The sequence below is a fragment of the Cryptotermes secundus genome, unplaced genomic scaffold (assembly GCF_002891405.2).
Source record: "Cryptotermes secundus unplaced genomic scaffold, Csec_1.0 scaffold50, whole genome shotgun sequence".
NCBI classification, from domain to species: Eukaryota; Metazoa; Arthropoda; class Insecta; order Blattodea; family Kalotermitidae; genus Cryptotermes; species Cryptotermes secundus.
In genome coordinates, this window is record NW_019721758.1 from 320,386 (window position 1) to 342,040 (window position 21,655).

At 40.4% G+C, this 21,655-nt stretch overlaps 1 protein-coding gene across 5 annotated transcripts in view; it reads left to right on the forward strand.

Moving 5' to 3' along the window:
- The window catches only part of LOC111875599 (protein kinase C-binding protein NELL1), a 238,612-nt gene that overhangs the window by 152,440 nt on the left and 64,517 nt on the right, over nt 1–21,655 (forward strand). For all 5 annotated transcript variants that reach the window (XM_023871964.2, XM_023871965.2, XM_023871967.2 and 2 more), the window contains exon 2: nt 4,256–4,384. In XM_023871964.2, the coding sequence (XP_023727732.1) occupies nt 4,256–4,384 (129 nt within the window). The remainder of the gene's footprint in view (nt 1–4,255; nt 4,385–21,655) is intronic.

Below are 21,655 nucleotides of genomic sequence, written 5' to 3' on the forward strand. Positions count from 1 at the left end.
ATTATTATTGAACACTTGTTTAACCACTTCTTGATACACTTCAATATCAGTAACTTTTATGTCTAACTGCTTCGGAGCCCGGTGTGTAACTTTTTGCGGCTAATTCTACGAGTGCAGCTTTTCGACTTTTTGCGTCTGTTTGCTTCGGAGCCCGGTTTTCGAATTTACGTCTGTTTCTTTCAACCCCCGGTTTCCGAATTTACGTCTGTTTCTAACGACCCCCGGTTTCCGAATTCACGTCTGTTTCTAACGACCCCCGGTTTCCGAAATTACGTCTGTTTCTAACGACCCCCGGTTTCCGAAAGCCGCTAAACCATGACGCTTCCTCAAACCTTCAATTCCTGCTTTCACCAGCGTCACTGCCCTGTCACACCCTTAAATTTTAGTGATTGGCTAATTTTGAAAAATAGGAGTATCTTAATTAGATATTCCTCCACTCCGCTTAAAGCTTACAAACGTTTAAGGATTTTTGACTCCAACGTATTTCTGTCAGAAAGTGACAAATGTTTAAGCGTCGCTTGGGCCCTAAAAACTTCACTCTTTTTAAGTTATGCCATGCACAAACTGCCAAGTATTGAATTTACAAAAGATTTCTTTACCCTATTCTTTAACGCAGCTTTCCACTAATAAACCTTTGACGGGTTTCCTGTTTCTTGTTGTAAGCGTGAGAAGACGCTTACTCTTACATACAAGAATTGACCTATGTCTCACTACCCTTGTTCACTGCATTTCATTTTGAACAATTAAGCTTTCAAATTAATAAAGTTGATTACATTAAATAAGTTGCGTAGCAGTGGAACGGTTACAAAAAGGAGTAGTGATAAAGCGTCTCCTTGTTTTAGACCATTCTGGATAGGAAACTGTCAAAATTATATGCATGAGGAAATTAAGAGGAGACCGAATTCGGGCAATCCTTACCACCTTCCGTCCAGAAAATTTTATCTTCTCGTCTGCTGTCCAGAAACCTAAAAATTAGCATATACGAAATTATAATTTTGCCTGTGGTTCTGTAGGGTTGTGAAACTTGGTCTCTGACATTAAGGGTGGGAACATAGACTGAGGACGTTTGAGAACAGGGTGCTGAGGAGAATATTTGGATCGAAGAGGGATGAAGTGACAGGAGGTTCGAGGAAACTGCATACTGAGGAGCTCTATAACTTATACTCTTTGAAAAGAATAATTAGAATGAACAGGTCAAGGAAGATTAGATTGGCGGGTCATATAGCACAAATGAGGAGATGAGGAATTCATATAGGGTTTGGGCGGGAAACTTATAAGGAAGAAGATTACTGGGAAGAACTAGAAGTAGGTGGGAGGATAATATTAGGACGGATCTGCGAGAGATAGAATGGGGTGTATGAACTGGATTGATCTGGCTGAGCATAGGGACCAGTGGAGGGCTCTTGTGGACATGGCAATGAACTTTCGAGTTCCATAACGTGTTGAGAAATTCCCGAATAGCTGCTCAACTGGCGGTTTCTCAAGAAAGGCTCAGCTCCATGGGGTTAGCAAGATGCACTGTTATTGTAGCTACAAGAATATTTCAAAGTTGCTTCCTTTTGTAAGGTCGAAGAAGATCCATGTATCCAGAAGGGCCGATGGCTATTACATTTTTACTCGTGGTCTGAGTATGTTAAACATGTAATGTATGAATTATGAATGTCCACATATAGGCTACAGAAAACAATGTGAATTGTTGTATAATTATCACTTTTATTCCGTAAGCTTAATAGTTAACATTTAGTTCCTATTTAAATTTATATTGTTCCTTCCTGCTGTAAATTGTTTATTTCTAATTAATATTTATGGAATCAACACAAGATTAATAGTTGTTGTATTGACTATATTAATGAGCTGAGCTAGTCAAAATATCTCCGCCTTTTGTGGTTCCCGGAAGTTCATTATCGTGATTAGAAAAGCCTGTCGCGGGTCACATCCTGACCTACGTACTGACATGGCTAGAAACAATCGAAGCACGGAGCCTTGTGAAACATATCGTAACTGCTAGTGTGTTCTTGAGTGTCTGAGAGCTTTAAGTTACATTTTGTGGACTTTCAACGTTCTAACTGCTTATGGGAAGTGCAGGTGCCACAGATGGGCTGTGCCTTATCGTTGGCAGTACATTCCGTGATAAATGTAATTTCATTACTGCAACTAAAATTCATATATTTACATAATATAAGGCGAAACTGAAAATGCATATTTCCGCACATGAGAAGAGATCAAATGAGCTTGTTTAGTGGAAATGCCTGAATGAGCAAAGGCCCTAGAATGTCTTTCACAACCCCCCCTTCCCCACCTTAATCATGTTTTATTTCGTTTTAGTTCTTTTCATTTGCCAATGTTTTTCCAGTAATAGTCAACGGTTTCCTTCACATGTAAGAGTTCACTTTCCTCATTTCTTCATTTATTTTTCTAATCAGCTGAAGCTTACGAGGAGCATTTTGTGTGTGAAGCCAATTACACTAATATTACAGCGGTAGGGAAAAATGCTCGAAAGCTAGCGGTAGAAATATGAGTGCAGACTGTGAGACCCTCCCGTGCCTTTTTTACACATTAAAAAGCAAAACTATACAAAGAAAGCCTTCTCGAATTTCCGAGTACAAATGCAAAAGCGAAGTAGAATTCCATTCGCTTTGTGCTTCTTCTTTTTAAAAAACAACTTCCTTTGAAGTTTAGTATTTGACATTGACACACAAGTCAGTTCCTAAAGAAAGCCGCGAATAATTCAGCCGAGTCTAATCGGAAATCTGCTGTATTTTGGTGCCATTTGCTGACTGAAAAGACCAGTTGACCAATTTATCGAAAAGGATTTTCAATTTTCTCAGAGGAAGTTGTCACAGGAATTGTTTAAATATTTCTGGCCTCGAGAATGAATAGTGATATACATGTAATACGGGTGTTTTACACAGAAGCCTAGACATTACCATACAAAGATGAAAACGTTTCGTGGACCAGAACTTTGTTTACAGTCTAGGATGCGCTGATATTTAAACGTATTATATTACACGCTTTGTATTTTATTATTTTATATTAGGGAGTCGACATGACTCTATAAGTGTAATGTCTAAGCGACAGTGTGTATGACCGAAGGATCGGAGTTCGAGTCGGGGGGGCAGAGATATTTATCTTACCCGCCGTTTTCAGAACACCTGTGAGACCCACACAGACTTCCGTTCAGTCGGCGTGAAGTCGACGACTCACCTCCAGCTAGCGTAGAATGAAGGAATTCGTGGAACTTTTAATTTCATTCTTCCATACATCTTCATGGCCGGTCACGGTAGCCGAGCGGTCTAAGGCGTGCACTGTCTTCGCTCGCTCGGAAACCAGGATCGTGGGTTCGAATCTCACTCAGGGCGTGGATGTTTGTGTGCGTTTTTCTGTGTTTGTGTACAGGTAGAGGTCTTGCGACGAGCTGATCACTCGCCCAGGGAGTCCTACCGAATGTGTAAGATCTAGAAAAACCGAAGTGAACGGAGAAGTTCATGGAGGTACGCCTAGGCCAACTGGGGCTGTAGTGCCAAGGAAACAAAAAATACATCTTCATGGCATGGCGCTTATTTACGTTCAGGGACAATTTTATATTTTTACTTTATACGTATTATTCAGAGTTTCATCAGTGGATGACGTCTCTACTGAAGACACTTACTTAGAACAAATTTACTTATTACTTCATATTATCGAGAGTAGATTCTAAATATACAATTAATTAAATAAAAAACTTTTTATTATGTTATAATTTCTACTTCTTTTAAGCTGTAAAAGTACATGCGTTTATACTGTATAGGCCTATAAAAGGTTCTTCAATCCTTCTGAATAGCCTCTTTCATTCTTTCATAGAGGAGAGCGTATGGTTAGCAGTTTCTTCGTCCAGATCAGATAGCAGAGAAATGAAATCTCTAAACGTTAAAAGTCTTGATCAGATCTAGAAACATTTATGGTAGGTCAACAGAAAAACAGGTTCGAAAATGTTCCTTCTGGAAATAGCGCCTTAACTATTCGATTATTTTACGATTTTTTTCAACTGCCGTGATTAAGCTTTGTCGTATGGAATGCGGTAGAGGAATTATGGACGATGATAGGGAGTAGGAGAAAACTGCCGCTACTTAGCTTAAAGCACTGTTCTTGTACTGGGGAAAATTATTGAAGGATGAGGCACCGGAGCCGGTAGCTCTCAAATGAGGATAAGCCGTTTCCGCTGCTCCGTATAAAGTTTACATTTCCTGTGGTAATGTATTTTCATTTGTGATTGCAGCCACGGGTCAGGAACTCAGTATTGACCGTATCGATCTTCTGGAGTCCCTACACCTTCACAACACCAGCCACCAGGGAGTTACCGAGACGCCTGGCCCCCAACGCCTCAAACCTGCCTACAGTCTGCAGGGTGAGTACAGTTCTTGAGCAAGCCAGACATTCTTACAGGTCTGGCATGTTCCACGTTCTCATCGGCCAACCTTCCTATGTAACTTACTTTCCGTCTTAGTCCACGTCTACCTTAAGATGGAGGCAGTAGTTCACGCGAAACTGCCGTAACCACCTTCGAAACCATTCGCTGTTACAACCCAGTATACTACAATATTAATTTTCACCTTGCCCCCAGTGTATAGCTCAGATTTCATGGAGACAGGAAATCTTTGAGCCAGAGGTTCCTAACATTTTCTGGTTCATGGTCTGGCAACACTGATACCATGTCTGTCTCATATTGTACAGTGTAAGTTAGTCGCTGGCTTCCCACTGCGGCGGCCCGGGTTCGATCCCGGGTCTGGTCAAGTGGGATTTGTGGTGGACAACGTGGCGCTGGGGCAGGTTTCATCCGAGTATTTCGGTATCCCCTGCCAATCTTAATTCCACCAAAATTCTCTATAATCATAATCACCCGGGGCAGGTAAAATAAGCCAGTCAGAGACCGCCGTACCGAGTGGAACCAGCTGTACTCCACCCCCCAATAAGCTAATTTTTTGTACGGTGTAAATGACAGCTCACAAATTAAATTACTACTTCTATGTCTAAACATTTACTTGTAGTAGAAATAAATGTCGTTATATGTCAGTAAAATCGAAGAGAGGTCATTTCACAAAGGCCAATATTCTTTGAACACTTCATCATAAACTGTTTTAAATCAGTTACGTAGGAAGGGATGCGAGAAAACCTGCTTCGTCTCTCGCTATCCGTGAGGTGCTGGGCAATGCAGTGACTGGTCCCCCAAAACTCAGTGCCCTTTTCTTCGTAACACGACTAGTTTTATCGCTGGAAGACCGAAAAAGTAAAGGGACAATACTAATAGTAGTAATAGTAATAGTAATAGTAATAATAATAATAATAATAATAATAACAATAATAATAACTCGATTCATTTCGTGTTTATTTACGTGCAAACTTAACAGCATAGAGGCCAATAACAAAGTTGGCACGAATACACAGAAATACAGGAATACCTAAAACAAAATACAAATAAGACAGTCTACACGTATATAATGGCAATAAATCAATAATACTTCCAAGAAAAATTAAAGTTAGCATTAACAGGTGAGAAAAATAAAACAAGTATATTTCGAATGGTTATTCCATTATGTGTTGAGAGGACAATACACATTCATACACACATAATCGTTAATAATAATAACCCAATTCTTATTTATTCGTGTGGCAACTCAACATCCTAATTCAATTCAATTCAATTCAATTCATGTCTATTTACGTGCAACTTAACAGCACAGAGGCCTGTTAAAAGGTTAGCATGAGTACATAGAAATACATAAAAAGTAATTAAAAAACAAATACAAAATTTGAGAGTCTACATAATGACAATAGATTAAGAATAATTCCAAGAAAATTTAAAGTTAACATTAACAGGAGAGAACAATGAAATAAGACATAATAATAATAATAATAATAATAGTTCTAGTAGTATTGGTATGGATGATGGTGGTGGTGGTGGTAGTAGGAGGAGGAGGATGAGGAGGAGGAGGAGAAGGACGAAGAAGAAGAGGTGGAGGAGGAGGATGAAGAAGAAGAAGAGGAGGAAGAGGAGGAGGAAGAAGAAGAAGAAGAAGAAGAAGAAGAAGAGGAGGAGGAAGAGATGGAGGAGAAGGAGGAGAAGGAAGAAAAAGAAGAAGATGAGGAGGAGGAGGGGAAGTTATTTTCAGTACAAAGTAAGCAAGCCATAAAATGGAAAGAAACCCGAGAAAAGTCGAAAGCTAATCAATAGTAATTTGTAATTATCGGAATACAACGCCATGTTTGCTAGCAGGTATACATTAAGCGGCCTATCGGCAGCAGTCTGTGACAGTCGTTGAGGAAAACTGCTCTAAATTATATTTATTCGGTTTATTATCCGTGTTTCGCACAACGTACGAGTACTTCAAGTGAATGTACCTCGTATGTGGGGGCTTCTCTTCTTATCATCTCTTTGCATATTTCAAAGTGAAAACCGTTTAATGGTTTTTCATTAAATTTCGCATTGGAGAATTTTACTAAAATTATCGAAACGTTTAGGTTTTCATTTAAATCGGGCAAGTATAACAGTGGCTTTACATGCAGACTCACATGCGTGTCTATGCATGTCTCGCTAAATGTTCTTCGGCGATACAAGCGTTTCGAAGAAAAAGTTTGAGAGAAAAATAAAATGCACATTTTGTCCACCATACAGGTTTTCCTCCAAACTTATTAAGTTTTTCGAGATAATCAAACATATCAGATGTTATGAACATATTTTCGAAGTTATATTCAATATATTCAACAACCGTTGTTTCCAGAAAGCAATTGCCGAGAAGGGGGTGCGAAAGAAGAACCTTTTTATTGATTTCAGACTGCGCTGAAATCAGATTTGTTTTGTGCCTCTAATTGTAGTGTTTTAATACGTATTTAAAGCATACATGAAACAATATATACATATTTAATTTACATACATGGACATCTGCGCGTTAGTTGCAGAGAACGCCAATAAAACTCAGTTCAATCAGATTGGGATTTCAGCTTTCCAATATCTTTGTGATTCCTCTTCGTCCAGTAGTGACGGGATGGTTTGAAATAAGGACAGACATGTAACATTATGGTACAAATGGGAAATTCTTAAAAACATAGTCGGGAATTTTTATTCAAATAAACTGTTTAGGAGGACTAAGCGAAGATATGAAGATGATAATATTGAAATGAAACGCAGAATAAGGGCGTATTAACATATGGACTAGGCTGAGTTCGTTCAATCAACGGAATATCGTGAGCATGATTAATGAAACTCAGGATTTCATTAAATCAAGAATAATTTTGAGCAACCGAATAAAAAGAACTTTGCAATTTTCTCGGGCGAACAACAGCATCAAAACAGAATTAAAACCAACGTTTATGAGAGCGGATGTCTTCATCAAAGCAAACTAAAATTCGTCACCACGCCATGGAAGCGACGAGTGTGGATGTTAAGTTCCACTCATTCCTAATCTCTGCGCTGTATAGTACCCGTAGTCAGCTGAATGTTCCAGCTGATTCATCCCAGAAACTTTCAGCCCTGGGCGCAGTAGTGAACCGCTGCCTTTCGTTCAGTCATTTTATTGAACAGAACACGCCCTTCTCAGAATATCACTAGAGTGTGCTCAGTACAAGATTTTCCCAGGCAAAGACACAATGATTAATGATGAATTTGCAGATAAGTCGAAGAAGATTGCCTTTGCCTTTTTAATTGTACTGCCGTAGTACGAAAGAGAAACCGAGATTCGAGCCCCAGTTCGCTTTATATAGGTGCCTCAGCTGCCAAGGAGCAGATACTTCTCAAATTTTGGTTACATTTATTACCGCTCTATCAGGCCACTCTGCCTTTAAAATGATTTATCAGAATGTGCCCCGTGTTGTAAAACAAGTTTGCTTAGCGTTCACTTTGAGGGCGCGCTGTGAAAAAATAAACAGAGAAAAGGACCTTCATGAGAGTTCTCTGGCTAACTCTTGAGTATGAGCTGTATGCCTGTGAACTGTGCCTATAGAACTTGAAATTAAAATATAGGCGATTCTCTGAAGTTTTATGATAATGATTGATTCATTCTAACAATATTATGTTCAAGAAATGTAGCAACATGTAAGAATCGAACAAGCTATTTAAAGCAGTGATGCTTCTGCCTTTCCTTCTCAGCAGGTCCTCGCTTCGACTCATGATACTGATGATAATATGAACATATCCTTCCTCTGAAGTATTGTGACTTTTAGAGCCGTTGCTAAGCAAAGACCTCGAAACAAGAGACGAGTACAGCCGTTGCTAGGCAATAAACGAACAAACAAGCGGCTTTTTCTAAGCAACGGCTCGATTAACACGTCCCGCGGAAACTAGACGCACACAATAATATAGTTACAATGGAAACGGGGATGTTTTATATGTGGTCCGTGCCGAGGAGTTAGAAAAAGATAATTTGTGTTATCCAGTCAGTTGAGGGTTAGCAGTTCAGTTGAGATCTGCATATGAGGCTGAAAAGAGATGGCGCTACAGTTAGTTGAGAGTTGTCAGTTGCCAGTTGAAAGTCAGCCTGTGAAGAGAAGACTAGGAGGTTGGTGTAACATGGCCGCCAGCCTGGGACCAAATTAGTATAATTTGGCAGTTGAGTCGAGCTCTGTAACGGAGGCTTAGAAGAGATGACGATATAATTGAGTTGACAGCTGACAAGGGTTCAATTGAGGGATATTTGCTAGAGACTAAAAAAGTGAGAGCGGAAAGCTGAAGAATCTCCACTGTTAGAAGCCGTTGCTAGAGAACGTCTGTTGAAGACACTGCAGACTGGAAAAAAGATTAGCGGGTGCTGTTGTGATTTGTAAAGTGCGATTAGCAATAGCTCTGTAATTATTTGTGGTTCTGAGTAGAGTATACAACTGGTCAAATAAATCCAATATCTAATTCATACCCCCGCCTATGGTCACACCCCTACACACTTGACAGTTTATTTGATGCATGGTGATGTAAGAGATGGCCTTCTTTTCCTCTTCATTTGATCTGTTGTCATTACAGGTAGTATACTAAGCCTTAAAAACTGATAGTTGATGAATCTTTTATTTTGTAAACAGTATCAACTATGTAGCATTGGATTAGATATGAAAGCGTACATTAATAGGTGCAGTTATCTGAATTGCAGTGAGGATTCATTCATTCGTTTTTTTTAATGCTAGTGGGGTGGGACTAAGTCCCTTGTACTGCGGCCACTTCTGGCCTATTGTACCAGTCCCAGATGATAGGTGAGGGTGATTGGGGAGTAATTGGTAGAATGAAGATTGGCAGGGGAAACCGAAGTACTCTGAGAAAACATGCCTCACCGCCACTTTGTCCATCACAAATCCCACTTGACCAGACCAGGGATCGAACCCGGGCCGCCGTGATGGGAAGTCAGGGACTAACCGCTTGAGATATGGCGCGGCCTTTATTCGTATTCAATTATCGGAATCATCCCCTTCACCCATTTTGCTTCCAAATACATTTCTAAGCATTTGTTTTTCGTGCGCGTGTGATTCTGTCCCAAAGGGAAGGGAATGTTGGACACACACAAGAACCAACTGAACAGAATATTGTTGTGTGTGACCTGACATTCAGGGGTTTGGAAGGCAGGCAGGATAATGACTCACACACATATTCAGATTCAAATATCCTGCGATGGCAGTTTATGGAAATTTGAAATAATGCTGAAGCAAGAACAGTCTTTTAAAAATATTACGTAGACGAATTTCAAGCTGCAAAAATTTAGTACAAAAGTAATTAATTCTTACCTCCTATGCACAGTACAGAGAAACTATTCTCAATTTAAATTTAAAAGTTAACAAAAACCAATATACTGGAGGAAATAAAATTTTTAATGTCCCAAGTGGAAGCGTTTTCTACTTTCATTCATTTTGCCTAGAAGTGGATAGGAGAAAGTCGAGTAAGAGCCACTCTGCTTTATCTTCATTTATACAGGGTGTCCCAGGAGGAATGTGCCAAACTTCGGGAGGGTGTTCCTTATGTTAAAGTATGCCGATATAACCCAAAACACCTATGTCCAAAGTTGAACGGTTACGGAGATAATGGTCCGAGAAAGGTGTGGTCTTCTGGCGGGTCCACGCACTATACCTGTCAGCTGAGACCTCCTATCTGTTTGTCCTTGAGGGTCGTGATTCACACTAGTCGTAAGCTCATGCGCTGCTTACAGAGTACGTTGCGGCGGGGTCGTGAATGGTTGGTAATTAGTTGTGCGGAGTTGCTGAAATGCCTTTTGTGTTTTCACACGTGGAATATTGTGATATGCATTTTGTGTGTGGATTTTGCGCTGGCAATGCACGTGCTGCTGTTGAAGAATACCAAAGACGTTTTCCCGATCGAAGGATTCCTTCTCGAAGTGTATTTACGTGAATTCACCAGACATTGCGTGATACTGGTTCTCTTCCGAGTGATTCTGTGCACTCTGAAAGGGAGGATGTACGAATGAGAAACACACGAGAGAACATTCTTGAGATGGTTCAGAGAAGTCCGCGTCTGTCAGCTCGTAGAATTGCCTCTCGCATCGGCGTATCACGTATGCAGGTGTGGCGAACTTTACATGATGAAGAGTTGTATCCTTACCATGATCAAAGGGTACAACATCTGGAACCAGGCGACCATGCTCAGCGTATGGATTTCTGCCACTGGATAAAAGCTCATCCCGAACTGTTAAGCGTCATTTTATTCAGTGATGAGGCGTCGTTTACCCGGGACGGTGTAAATAATTTACGAAATATTCATACGTGGTCCCATAATAATCCACATGAGATAATGGAAACGAAATTCCAAAAGAGATTTTCCGTGAATGTACGTTTAATACAGTTATGTGGTCGGCTTATAGCGCAGTCAGCCATATTACGTCAGCGCTTGCCAGTCATGTGTCATGTATAGTGCTTGGAAACCCTAAGGACAATTATGACATGGCGAGCGAGTATTTTGTACTTCAATTTTATGGCTTTCCGTCACTCACAAGTTAGTTTGATGTTACGTACATTATTAACATTACAGAATCCACATATTCCTGCCAGTTTTAATATGTATTTTGTAATCAACAAGTGTGTAACACCAGTCAAAGTTTCACACTTCTCTGGCCATTATCTCCGTAACCGTTCAACTTTGGACATAGGTGTTTTGGGTTATATCGGCATACTTTAACATAAGGAACACCCTCCCGAAGTTTGGCACATTCCTCCTGGGACATTCTGTATATTAACGGCTTCAGAGGTCGATCAGAATTATTACATTATGTCAGAATTCATTATTCATTATGATTATTTTACTATTTTATATATCGGTACAGAGTTCTTAGTCATTACGAATAATTGACAGACGAATTTTTTTAACGACAGAATTCTACTTGCGGCTATATCCTGCCCGCGTTCACATCAAGATGGAACTATTGGGCCCCGTGATAAGGCTAACCGTACCCTTCCGAAGAAATGAATCTTCTTCATTTAGGCATAAAAAGTTCTATGAAAAATAATTAGGTATATAAGTATGATTGGTTGAGGACTACTACCTGTTGCTTAGCGTATTGTGCAGTTAGATCCTTCTTCAGTTTATTTTCAGTAGGGCTAAGAGGCCCACCGAAAAGAAAAAGCCGACATAAATTTTATTTTCACCTGAGTTAGTTTCATGTTAACACGTGTGTATACTACACACGCCGTATAAACCTAACCAAACAAGGGCGGAGCTTTTCAAAGAACAAAACAGGACTGAGTGGAGATAAGTCATCCTCCCTCACACACCGCCCGTTCAGCCTACTGATTACCGCGGCATCAAGTCAATAATACATTTCTTTCCCAATAGATCCAATATAATAACGGGCCGAGGAGAGACACATTTGTTCCTACAGGCTAAAGTGGTTTAAAGTACAGTTTATATTTCACTTCTTCTTATTAGAGAATTCACATTTTACGACGAAATTCATTATGATGAAGAAATCGTCTAGGAAATTTCAAGGTCATAGTAGTCTGTCCATCCATCTGAGCTGGTTCGTATAAGTATAGCGCGTACGACTGTCGATCAGTATGTTCCCGGTTCGATCCTAGCCCAAGACAAACACGCTGATCGAGTTTTCCTTGGTTTTCTTTCATATTTCCAGAGAAACCATCTACAGTTCCTTAAAGTAGACAATAAGATTCATCTATGTATTACGTCGTTCCTTCGCTGTAGAATTTTTAATAGATTTAATCTTCTTCGTCGTCTACCTGTCGTATTAAGCCCTCTGGCCAGTTTCCCATCAGAACACGTCTGGAACTGTGGGTCTTATAGACAGTCGGTATGAACCCTCGGGAGGGTGACCAGCCCTGCCCTAAGCAGGACAACACAAACACAGAAGAACTGCAGAGAAACAATCAGTGCCTCGATTGCTGTTCGAATCCATGATCACAGTGTTTGAGGGGGTGAAGGCTTTTCATGCCTCCGACAGCGAGGCGACTGTGATCGCCATGACTTAAATCGAGAGGCTAAATACGCATTAGCGAATGCACAGAGGATAGGTCCAAGTCATCCAGCATCATATTCTTCCTTCGGAATCCTGAACGGATTTCGATTAAACTTGAAATGTGGGGAGTTATTACCGAAACTTGAGTTTAACTTCGGTCTATAACGATCTGATACAACTCCTTTACATGAAGCCAGATTCAGTTTTAAGAGATTCTCACGGAAACAACATATAGTTCCAAAAAATGTTGTTGAATATAAAAAATAAGGTAAAATTATCACTGGGCTTAAGTAATTAAGCACTACGCCATGAAGGCACATGAGGAGTGGATGCATAGATTCTTATTTTCTTGACTTTCACTAATTGCAGGTGAGCGGTTAGCTTCACGCCCCGGCCGTCTTGCCCTCGGAAAAAGAGCCCCCGGTACACATTGGATAGGAAGCTGGGTGGACCCCAGAGCCGGTCTGGACGACGTGGAGAATAGAAAATTCTTGATCCTACCGGGACTCGAACTCCGACCCCTCGGTCGTCCAGCCTATAGCCAGTCTCTAGACCGACTGCGCTATCCCGAATATGTATATATATAAATAAATTCTCTTTATGTATTTTCAATATTATAAATATTCGATGAAAAGATGAAAATTAATTTCTAACCATACAATGTGACAAGGGGATCGGTAAACAACATTAGCTTTGCTCTTGGATTTTCATCTTCAGTGAATTGAAATTAAAACAATTGGCAGAATGTGAATGTTTATTTGCTGCTTATCATTCACCAGATCTCTTGATCTGATTCTGTTTTCCAGTACAACATAGGTTCTGCACAGTTTCATTATTGTAGCACACACTGTAACATGTGTTCAGGTTTTTTCATAAATTCTTGTATGCGAATAGTTCTATGTTCTCTTTCATTTACTTTCTATCGTCTCTTCTCCTTTTAAGTATTTCACATATATTTATCGCAATTGATTTAACATTGTTTTAAGTATTTTAATTGTTGACATGTTCACAGTTATAGACTTAAAAAATATTCTGAACCATAATAACATCGCTTGCCTGAATCAGTTCCCATCTTGATTCTTTGATTAATTTTCTTTTTCTTTTTATCAGATTACCTAAATATTTAAGCACCCTAACCGCTCAGCCACTTGTCCATCAACACCCTCATACACTTAATTTTATTGTCGATCTTAATTCTTCGCTCTTCATCTGCGCAGCTGCTTCTCCTGTCACTGTCACTTCATCTCGGTAATCTGAACATTGTCTTGCTCTATTAACTTAGTTCCTTTAGAGTTAATTTCATTATTTCACATTGCTTCCTTAAACACAAAATTCAATAGGTTTGCTGAAACAGCAACACAATGAAGTAATGGGTAAGTAGATTCTCGTAGGCAGTCATATTGTGCTCCTGACACTAGTTGGCAGTCCAGTAATAAATGCGTACAAATGCCTCCTCGGAAGTGGCCACCTGGAAGGCCAGGAAGGAGTTACATACTGCACCGATCCTATATCAGTATGCTACGACAATTGGCTCAGGACTATGTCCAGTTGCAGATTTCCGAATTGGCGCTGTTGAAACTTCGGGGTCAACTATCAGAATACGTAAAAGAGGTTGTCAATTGGCAGTGAGATCAGAACGGTTGGATACAAAAGTGGTATGCCAATGAAAAGCAACGTACATTGTGAGACGCCTGCTGTCAGTAGACTCAACAGAGTACTCCTGCTGGTAGTGAAGGCATGTGATAAGTACAGGATGGGAAGAGTCCTACCATTCCCTTAAATCCTGTTTTGGCATTACACGGAACGCGGTATTGAGATCTCAGTCACCAGGAAGAAGGGAAGAAATCTGACGTCTTCCGCTGAGAGCCAGTAAAGATTGGTCCCCTAGCTTAGGGGTTGGGCAAGGAGGTAACATCACTTTACTGTACGTAAAACTAGCACGTTATGAAAAGTTGTATGGGCTAGATAACGTTCAGTTCAGAGTTGTCATCCCAACTCTTATCTAAAACCGCAAAGAATAATATATATATAACTGTGACTTTAAAACTTGAAACTTCAAAACAAGAAACTAGTCCCAGCCCTTACGAGAAGAACATTTGTTTTGCAGAGGAGCGCAACATAGGAAGCTCCTCGTTATGTTGTGCTCTCAACACTACCGTGAGGCTTCTTCCCCTTGCTTAGGTCCAGAAAAAGGCCACACGTACAGTGAGAGTGTTGAGGAAGCTGCAGAGAAATGCAAAACGAGGTGCTTCAGAAGTTGCGCTCTCTTACTAAATGTTTCTGAGATGATGTAATAGGAAGAATGAGATGGACAGGGCACGTATCTCGCATGGTACTTAGGAGAAATTTAAGAAATTCGGTCTAAAGTCGTGAATATAAAAGCCTTCTTGGAGGACTTTGGCTTAGATAGAAAGATGATATTAGAATGATCTCAAAGAAAGAGGTCATGAGAATGAGGACTGAATTCACAAGGCTTAGAATAGATTTCATTAAAGGGACTTTATGAACACGGTAATTGTGAATTCATTGACTAGATGAGCGCCTATTAGATTCCTAACATAGACTCCCATCCTTGGAGTTAGACTTTATACGGCACGTAACTACATAAGTGGTATCCTGTTTCCACATGATGTTTCCATAACGTGAACGCATACGAGGGATTCATATGACATTGTACGATATTCTTTATCAGGTTGGGGAAGTTTGGTATTTTGAAGTATCCGCTGCTTATTGGTCGACTTTTGCGTTGGTACGGACAGGGCCAATGTAACCTCTGCTTCACACGAAGTTTAAACTAATTCTGTCTCTAAAATCACATCCAACATGGATCTCACTCATCGCTTGTGTATCTCTTCGGTTTGTAATTTTTCATGATTTACGCCCGTATGTCTGACCTTTCTGGCCTCTACAAAGATACGATTCAGTATCTCTTACGGAAGCAGTCAGTTTGCTCCCGATTACAATGAGGACAGTAGACCTTCAGGTGAATGCTGTATCAGATTCACAATGGCGAAGAGAGGCTGTTGTATATCTCCTTCTTCACAAGTGAAGGAAAGAAAAAAATTCGAAAAATCCGCACTACTTCTGACTGATCTATAAACCAAGACATTCTGCAGAGAAGACAAGATCTCTACCCCTAGAGCATCAGGCCTAAACTTGAAATCTTTTAAACGAGAAATCTTTTTCATTTTAAAATCACAAACTAACTTAGACCACTTTCATCGTGAATGAAAGCGACATCCATGACGAGTTGTATTCTATTATACAAGATATTTACATTTACACTGTGTGTACATGAGGAGGGGCGAGATATTTTATTGATCAAACAACCCTCTGGCTGCAGGTAAGATGTTGATAAACGGAGCACCCAATATTCCGGGAACGTTGAAAGAGATTTCTATTGTTCCTTGCTCCTTTCTCAGTCCGTTCATAAGATAATAATAAAACGCATTATGGCCATCTCGTCCAATAAAAATATCTGGGTGTTTTAACACAAATATCAGATTCAGTAAATAATTCAAACACCAGAAACTAAATATTTCGTCAAACAAATCAATCCACCAGCAATTAAAGAACCTGTAATTATGCTTTGCATGGTCAAAATACCACAGCCCTTTAACACCCATATGAATCAGGTGGCAGGTCATGCCTCAGAAACCCACAGTAGATATATTTTTAATAAACAGAAGAGTGTGTTTTATGTAATTCGTATGGTTCAGACAACTGATGTTGGATCGCCACAGAGGGCAGGAATAAACTGCCACTCTGTTCATACGACTCTGGGTTCCACGCAGTTTTCTATTCATCAGGTACCGGGTTCTTTATTAAGGGACAGGGTGTCCTGAACGTGAAGCTTCTCGCCTCCACAGTCAACCTAGGTTAAAATTATTTGGATGTAATCATAACTTTGCGTTTATCCTACAAACTTTACAGATAACACAGGTTTCCGTGTAAGCATATTGGCTATGTGGTGATAATGTTCAGAAGACTGTGAAATATCGTGTCCCATAAATCGATTTTCTTTGCATGGCGTGAGAAAATAGATGCTAGCGTTACGAATGAACTTGATATTTTTATACGTTTTGTTGATAATGATCTTGGTATCACAAAAGAAATGGCACTGGTAGTTCCAATGGAGGTCACCACTGAAACCTGTACTAGGTTTATGCTTGTTAAAATATAAAGGAACTCCTCGCCAATCACTAGAGTGATCTGATTTCAATGTATGTCGGCGACGAACAGGACATGTACAAAGTGAATTCTGATGGCCATACCTAATATTTTGTGGTATGCAACCCTAACCTAAAACTGAGTATGTTACGCTCGAAGTAAGAATTTTTAGAAAGACAGTCTTGCCAAGTCTATTTCAAGTGTTTCACTTTTCATGACGAGGCTGACAGGAAATGCATCAATATAATGATCCACTTCTGTGAATAATATCCACAAGAGTGTGGGGAAATTCATCCGTCCTGTCAAGGTCATGTGATTTCTTTCTCTAGACTCCCGTAAGAGCATCCCCTCTGCAATTTATAAAATATAAAAAGCTTAGAACAATCTAAAAGATTCTGTAAGTTGCGCCTTCCAACCCGATCGCCCACATGAATCCAGATTTACCGGTCGGAGTATGAAGAATATAGTGTCCTTGAGGGGACAATTTGAGTTGCACTGTACTACAATACCGGCTCTCACTAGGTGAAATGCTGTGCTGTTTAATTGTGTCTTAAGTGTTAAGTAGAATTCACTGGAAGTTAAGTAAATCCTTGGTTGTGTGAGGTAGATAGCGGGTGTGGCTGAAGGTTATTAAGAAATATGGCGGCTCGTAGATCGATACGCAAAGTTGAAACAGGCCATTCCCTAATAAATGGAGCACTCCTGGCCTGAAACGCTGTCCTCATCGAAAGCATGCTTTAAATTCTAGACAAAGAGTAGAGATGTTAGAACTGTGTTGAATCAGAATATTCTCCGTAAGACTATATGGTCTTACAGGTTCATTATAATCATAAATGTTTGTGATTCTCAAACGTCTGAAGTCGAATCCAGGAAGTTGATACCAATCGACTGCAGTTCATTGCGCTTTCCTTCTGCAGAGGCAGTTGGCAAGAACACGAAATTCTGCCAATTCGAGTATTGTCTTCAGAACTTTTTTTTTACTGCTAGTGGGGTGGGACTAAGTCCCTTTTACTGCGGTTACATCTGGCCTATTGTACCAGCCCCAGATGATAGGTGAGGATGATTATGGAGCAATTGGTGGAATGAAGATTGGCAGGGGAAACCGAAGTACTGGGAGAAAACCTACCCCAACGCCACTTTCTCCACCACAAATCCCACTTGACCAGACCCGGGATCGAACCCGGGCCGCCGCGGTGTGAAGCCAGCGACTAACCGCTTGAGCTATGGCGCGGCCTTTTTCAGAACTTAATTTTCAGCTCCCCTTTTTTAAGACCAGGCAAATTGAGTGAAAGTTTGAAGTATTTAATTAAGGGATTACGAAAAGTGTATAATTAGAAACTTCGGTAAACTTATTTTCGTTAGATACTGTCAGGGTCTAAAGTGAGAGGTTTGCGATGTGTGGAGCAGGTAACAAGCATCAGAAAATCGTTAAATTCATATACAGATTTTATATTAAAACTTCAGAGGAAAGGAACATTTTCCAGACCTAAAAGGATATGTGTAAATAATTTTAGAACTTGCGTGAAAGAAAGATAGTAGAACAGAAATTATCCTCAAAACAGTAAACAAATTATTTTGTAATAATTCCTCACATAAATCACGAATTAAATTCTTGGCCTCTTCGGCGAGAGCAATTAAAACTGTTCCATCCTTATTTTTGAACCTCCTTTCTTTCCAAATGACCTGGCTATTTTTATAGCTTTTCCTCGTTGTATTTTAGTATTTTCGTCACGTTTGTTATTGAGGACAGAAATTCTTCTAGCACGAGCACTGAGAACAAAGGATTTAATGACAAAGTATTCATGGATGCTTAAGCGTACTTTCCGTGCTTCCTTGACTTTGTATGGAGGAACACTCCCCATCACAAGTGGGGAGGCATGAAAATACGACAAAAATGTACAGAGAGAAACTAATGGAGAAAGAAGAATTGAGAGAGAAAGAGTAAGGAATGAAAGCAAATAATAAGGCCGAGAAAAGCTGAAAATATATTCTATTGAGAGTAGTGTTGTTCTTAGGCTGATACCGACGTTTCGGAGCAACAAGCTACTTCTCCATCGTCAGATTTGATGTGTGTAGTTTGAGGATTTGGTTCTTTTGCATTGGTGTGTTGCAGGAGGAATGGTAGCTTAGGCCCTAGGCTGGGGACACAGAAACGGAGCAAGATCCTCCGGGCACATTGAAACGGTGGGTAAGGAAAGGGCCCTCTTAAGGGACTCACATCTTGTCCCGTCTTCGGCGAAAAATTGAGTTGTAGGTACCCACGAGAAGTTCATAATTTAAGTATAAACTGATTTACGATTTGGATCGTAAATATATGGAATATATGTTTTTAGTTTGGTTTAATCTGGAAATAAGTTCGTCTGTTCAAAGCTGAGAATGTTCTAGTTCCTTTTTTTCTTGGAGTTGGGTAAGACTGAGTCTATTTGGTACTTCGGCCACTACCTGGCCTATTTTACCAGCCTCGGATGGTAGATAATGAATTTTGAGCAGTCGGTGGAATGAGTATTGCTAGCGGAAGCCGAAATACTCAGCGAAAACCTGCCCCAATGCCACATTGTTCACCACAAATCCCACACTACCTGCACTGGAACCCGGGCCCCCGCGGTGGGAAGCTAGCGACTAGCCGCCTGAGCCATGGCACTACCTTCTAGGAGGTATGGTTATAATCATGTTACGGTGAAATATGAACTACGACGAAAACAGCTGACCATGCTTATGCTGCAACTTGTTTGTCAGGCCTATATGGCAGGATACTCTATATCGTGGTTTGCAGGAGTTAGATACTACAATACTGATCTGGATAAGACCGTTTGGCAACACATGAAGCTCGGCAGGGGTGGAATACGCAACAGGGGGGGAATTGGATTACTGACTAGAATTTGTGTGTGTGTGTGCGTGCGTGCCTGCCTGCCCCAGTTTTCCTGCTAATAAAGCGAAGTTTTTGAGGATTTCTCATCACAAAGAGTGATTTCTGCTGGAAGAACTGCAGAAGCCGGGAAGTTCGAAATTCCACGAGTTGTGACTTTAAGTTCATTGCCCTTCTGTTCAGTGCAAGCTGCTCGATATACAACCACAAATATTTCTATGCTGCTCTCAAGAAACAGATACAGAATTGAAGAAAGTCGTCTTCTGGGTTTAGGCGCCGTGTATTCTTCGTTTTGGCCGACGTTTCGGAGGAACGTATCGCCTCCATCTTCAGAGCAGGTGAATGGCAGAATTCTTCCACAAGAAGCCTTGCAGCCTATTGCGTGGTTTACATACTAAATTGATCTTTCCATCTACTTCTAGGTCTTGATATATGTCATTTTGATATCCTACTTTCTCGCATTCCGGCTGCACAGTGCCACCAGTACAAGTGCTACTGGCATTTCTGTGTGTCGCAAATTATGAAGTTTGCAGTCTAATTATCTTATGTGTTATTCCTCCACCAATTAAGGACGGCAATATGATTCCAATAACGCGACCGAAGAACAATTGAAACGGAGGAAACTAGAACAGTGTAACCATTCGTTAGCAGATTGGGACACAGCTATATTGATTTATTATTCTTGGCTAAGTGTATACCATGCAAGTCTTTAGATGTCTTCCTACCAACTTCAGCACGCCTAACTTAACGACCGTTAAGTTTTGTATAAAAACAACCTTCTAGACTTATACTCGAGAAGTGCTCAGTCAGAATCTCGACCTACTTTTCGATTATCTTGACTGTTGTTTTCACAGTTCATAGCTCAGTCGGTATAACAACGGCCTACTGCCTGGACGGCCGGAGTTAGCTTCTTTGCACGGTCAAGATATTTCTCGCGTCCACAGTGACCATAATGGCTCTGTGACCCACCCAGCCTCCTGCAAGATATACGGGGTTTCTTTCTTCGGGGGGGGGGGGGNCGGGGCATGATGCTCACCACTCACCTCCATCTAGTGCCCAGGTCGAGAATGATGGAACTATACCTCCACTCCCCCATATGTCCTAATGGCATAGTGCTTAATTAAGCAAGCACAGGGATAATTTTATTGTTATCTGGCGAGCTATTTGCATCTAATGGTAGCTACCATCTCTTTCCACGTCCTCATCTTACCATTCATAACTCTTCCAGCTGGAACATCTAATCTACAGGTAGTAATTAATCGATTTAGATGCTACAGTGGGTATGAATATTAACTATCGTACCCCCAAAACAAGTACAGGATTAGTTTGCCTGTAAACGGTATTTTACAGCCTTGAAGACCTTATAGAGACTACCAAGAGGCAGAAGAATTTCTCTGGTACAAAACAAATTCGTATGGGTTCCATGTTCCTGTTATTTATGGCAGAAGCTAAAGAATATGGGCTGGTCACCAACCACACGGCGGCCATACCAAGTTTCGTGTAAGTCGACCACTTGGTTTAGGATCTTGAGAACATTCCTATACACTGGAGGACATCTAAACGGCCTAATATGTCATGTCTTAACAAATCTTATTTGTTCCGCTTTTGTTAGCGAAAATTACATTTTTAAGCTCTTCGTTGAGTCTTCGATATGGATGATGTCACTGTACGACATCTCAATTTTATATTTCTCGTGGAGACTGAGACATTCATTATATCACGAAATAAGTGTTTTAGTTTCCTATCCAAAGGAGTTGGTTTCCTGTTTGTGAACTTTCGCTTCGCTGTTGTTCCTACATCGTTACCGGTTTCGAGCCTTGGTCCTCAGAAGTTGCTTCAGTTGTCCATAGTGTTTAAGGAACATCTGGAAAACCACTGTGGGATTGTCGTATGAATGAATAGACAACCACTAGTTGAACTGTCCTATAGGATTTATTGCAGCTGCACAGTATACACAGATGGATAACAACAGTAGTGAACTGCTTGAACACTGAACTGGTATTGTAGAACGGTAGAACTAGACTGTCACTGTAACTCAGTGTATCTTCTTATGTAGCCTAGATCGGACATATAGAAAACGGTTACGTAATAGGTACTGCTATTGCCGGTTACCGTATTTATAATTTCCCTAGCAACCGCTGTTTACTTGCTTCTGCCTAGCAACCGTTGTTTACTCGTTGTTGCTAAGCAATGA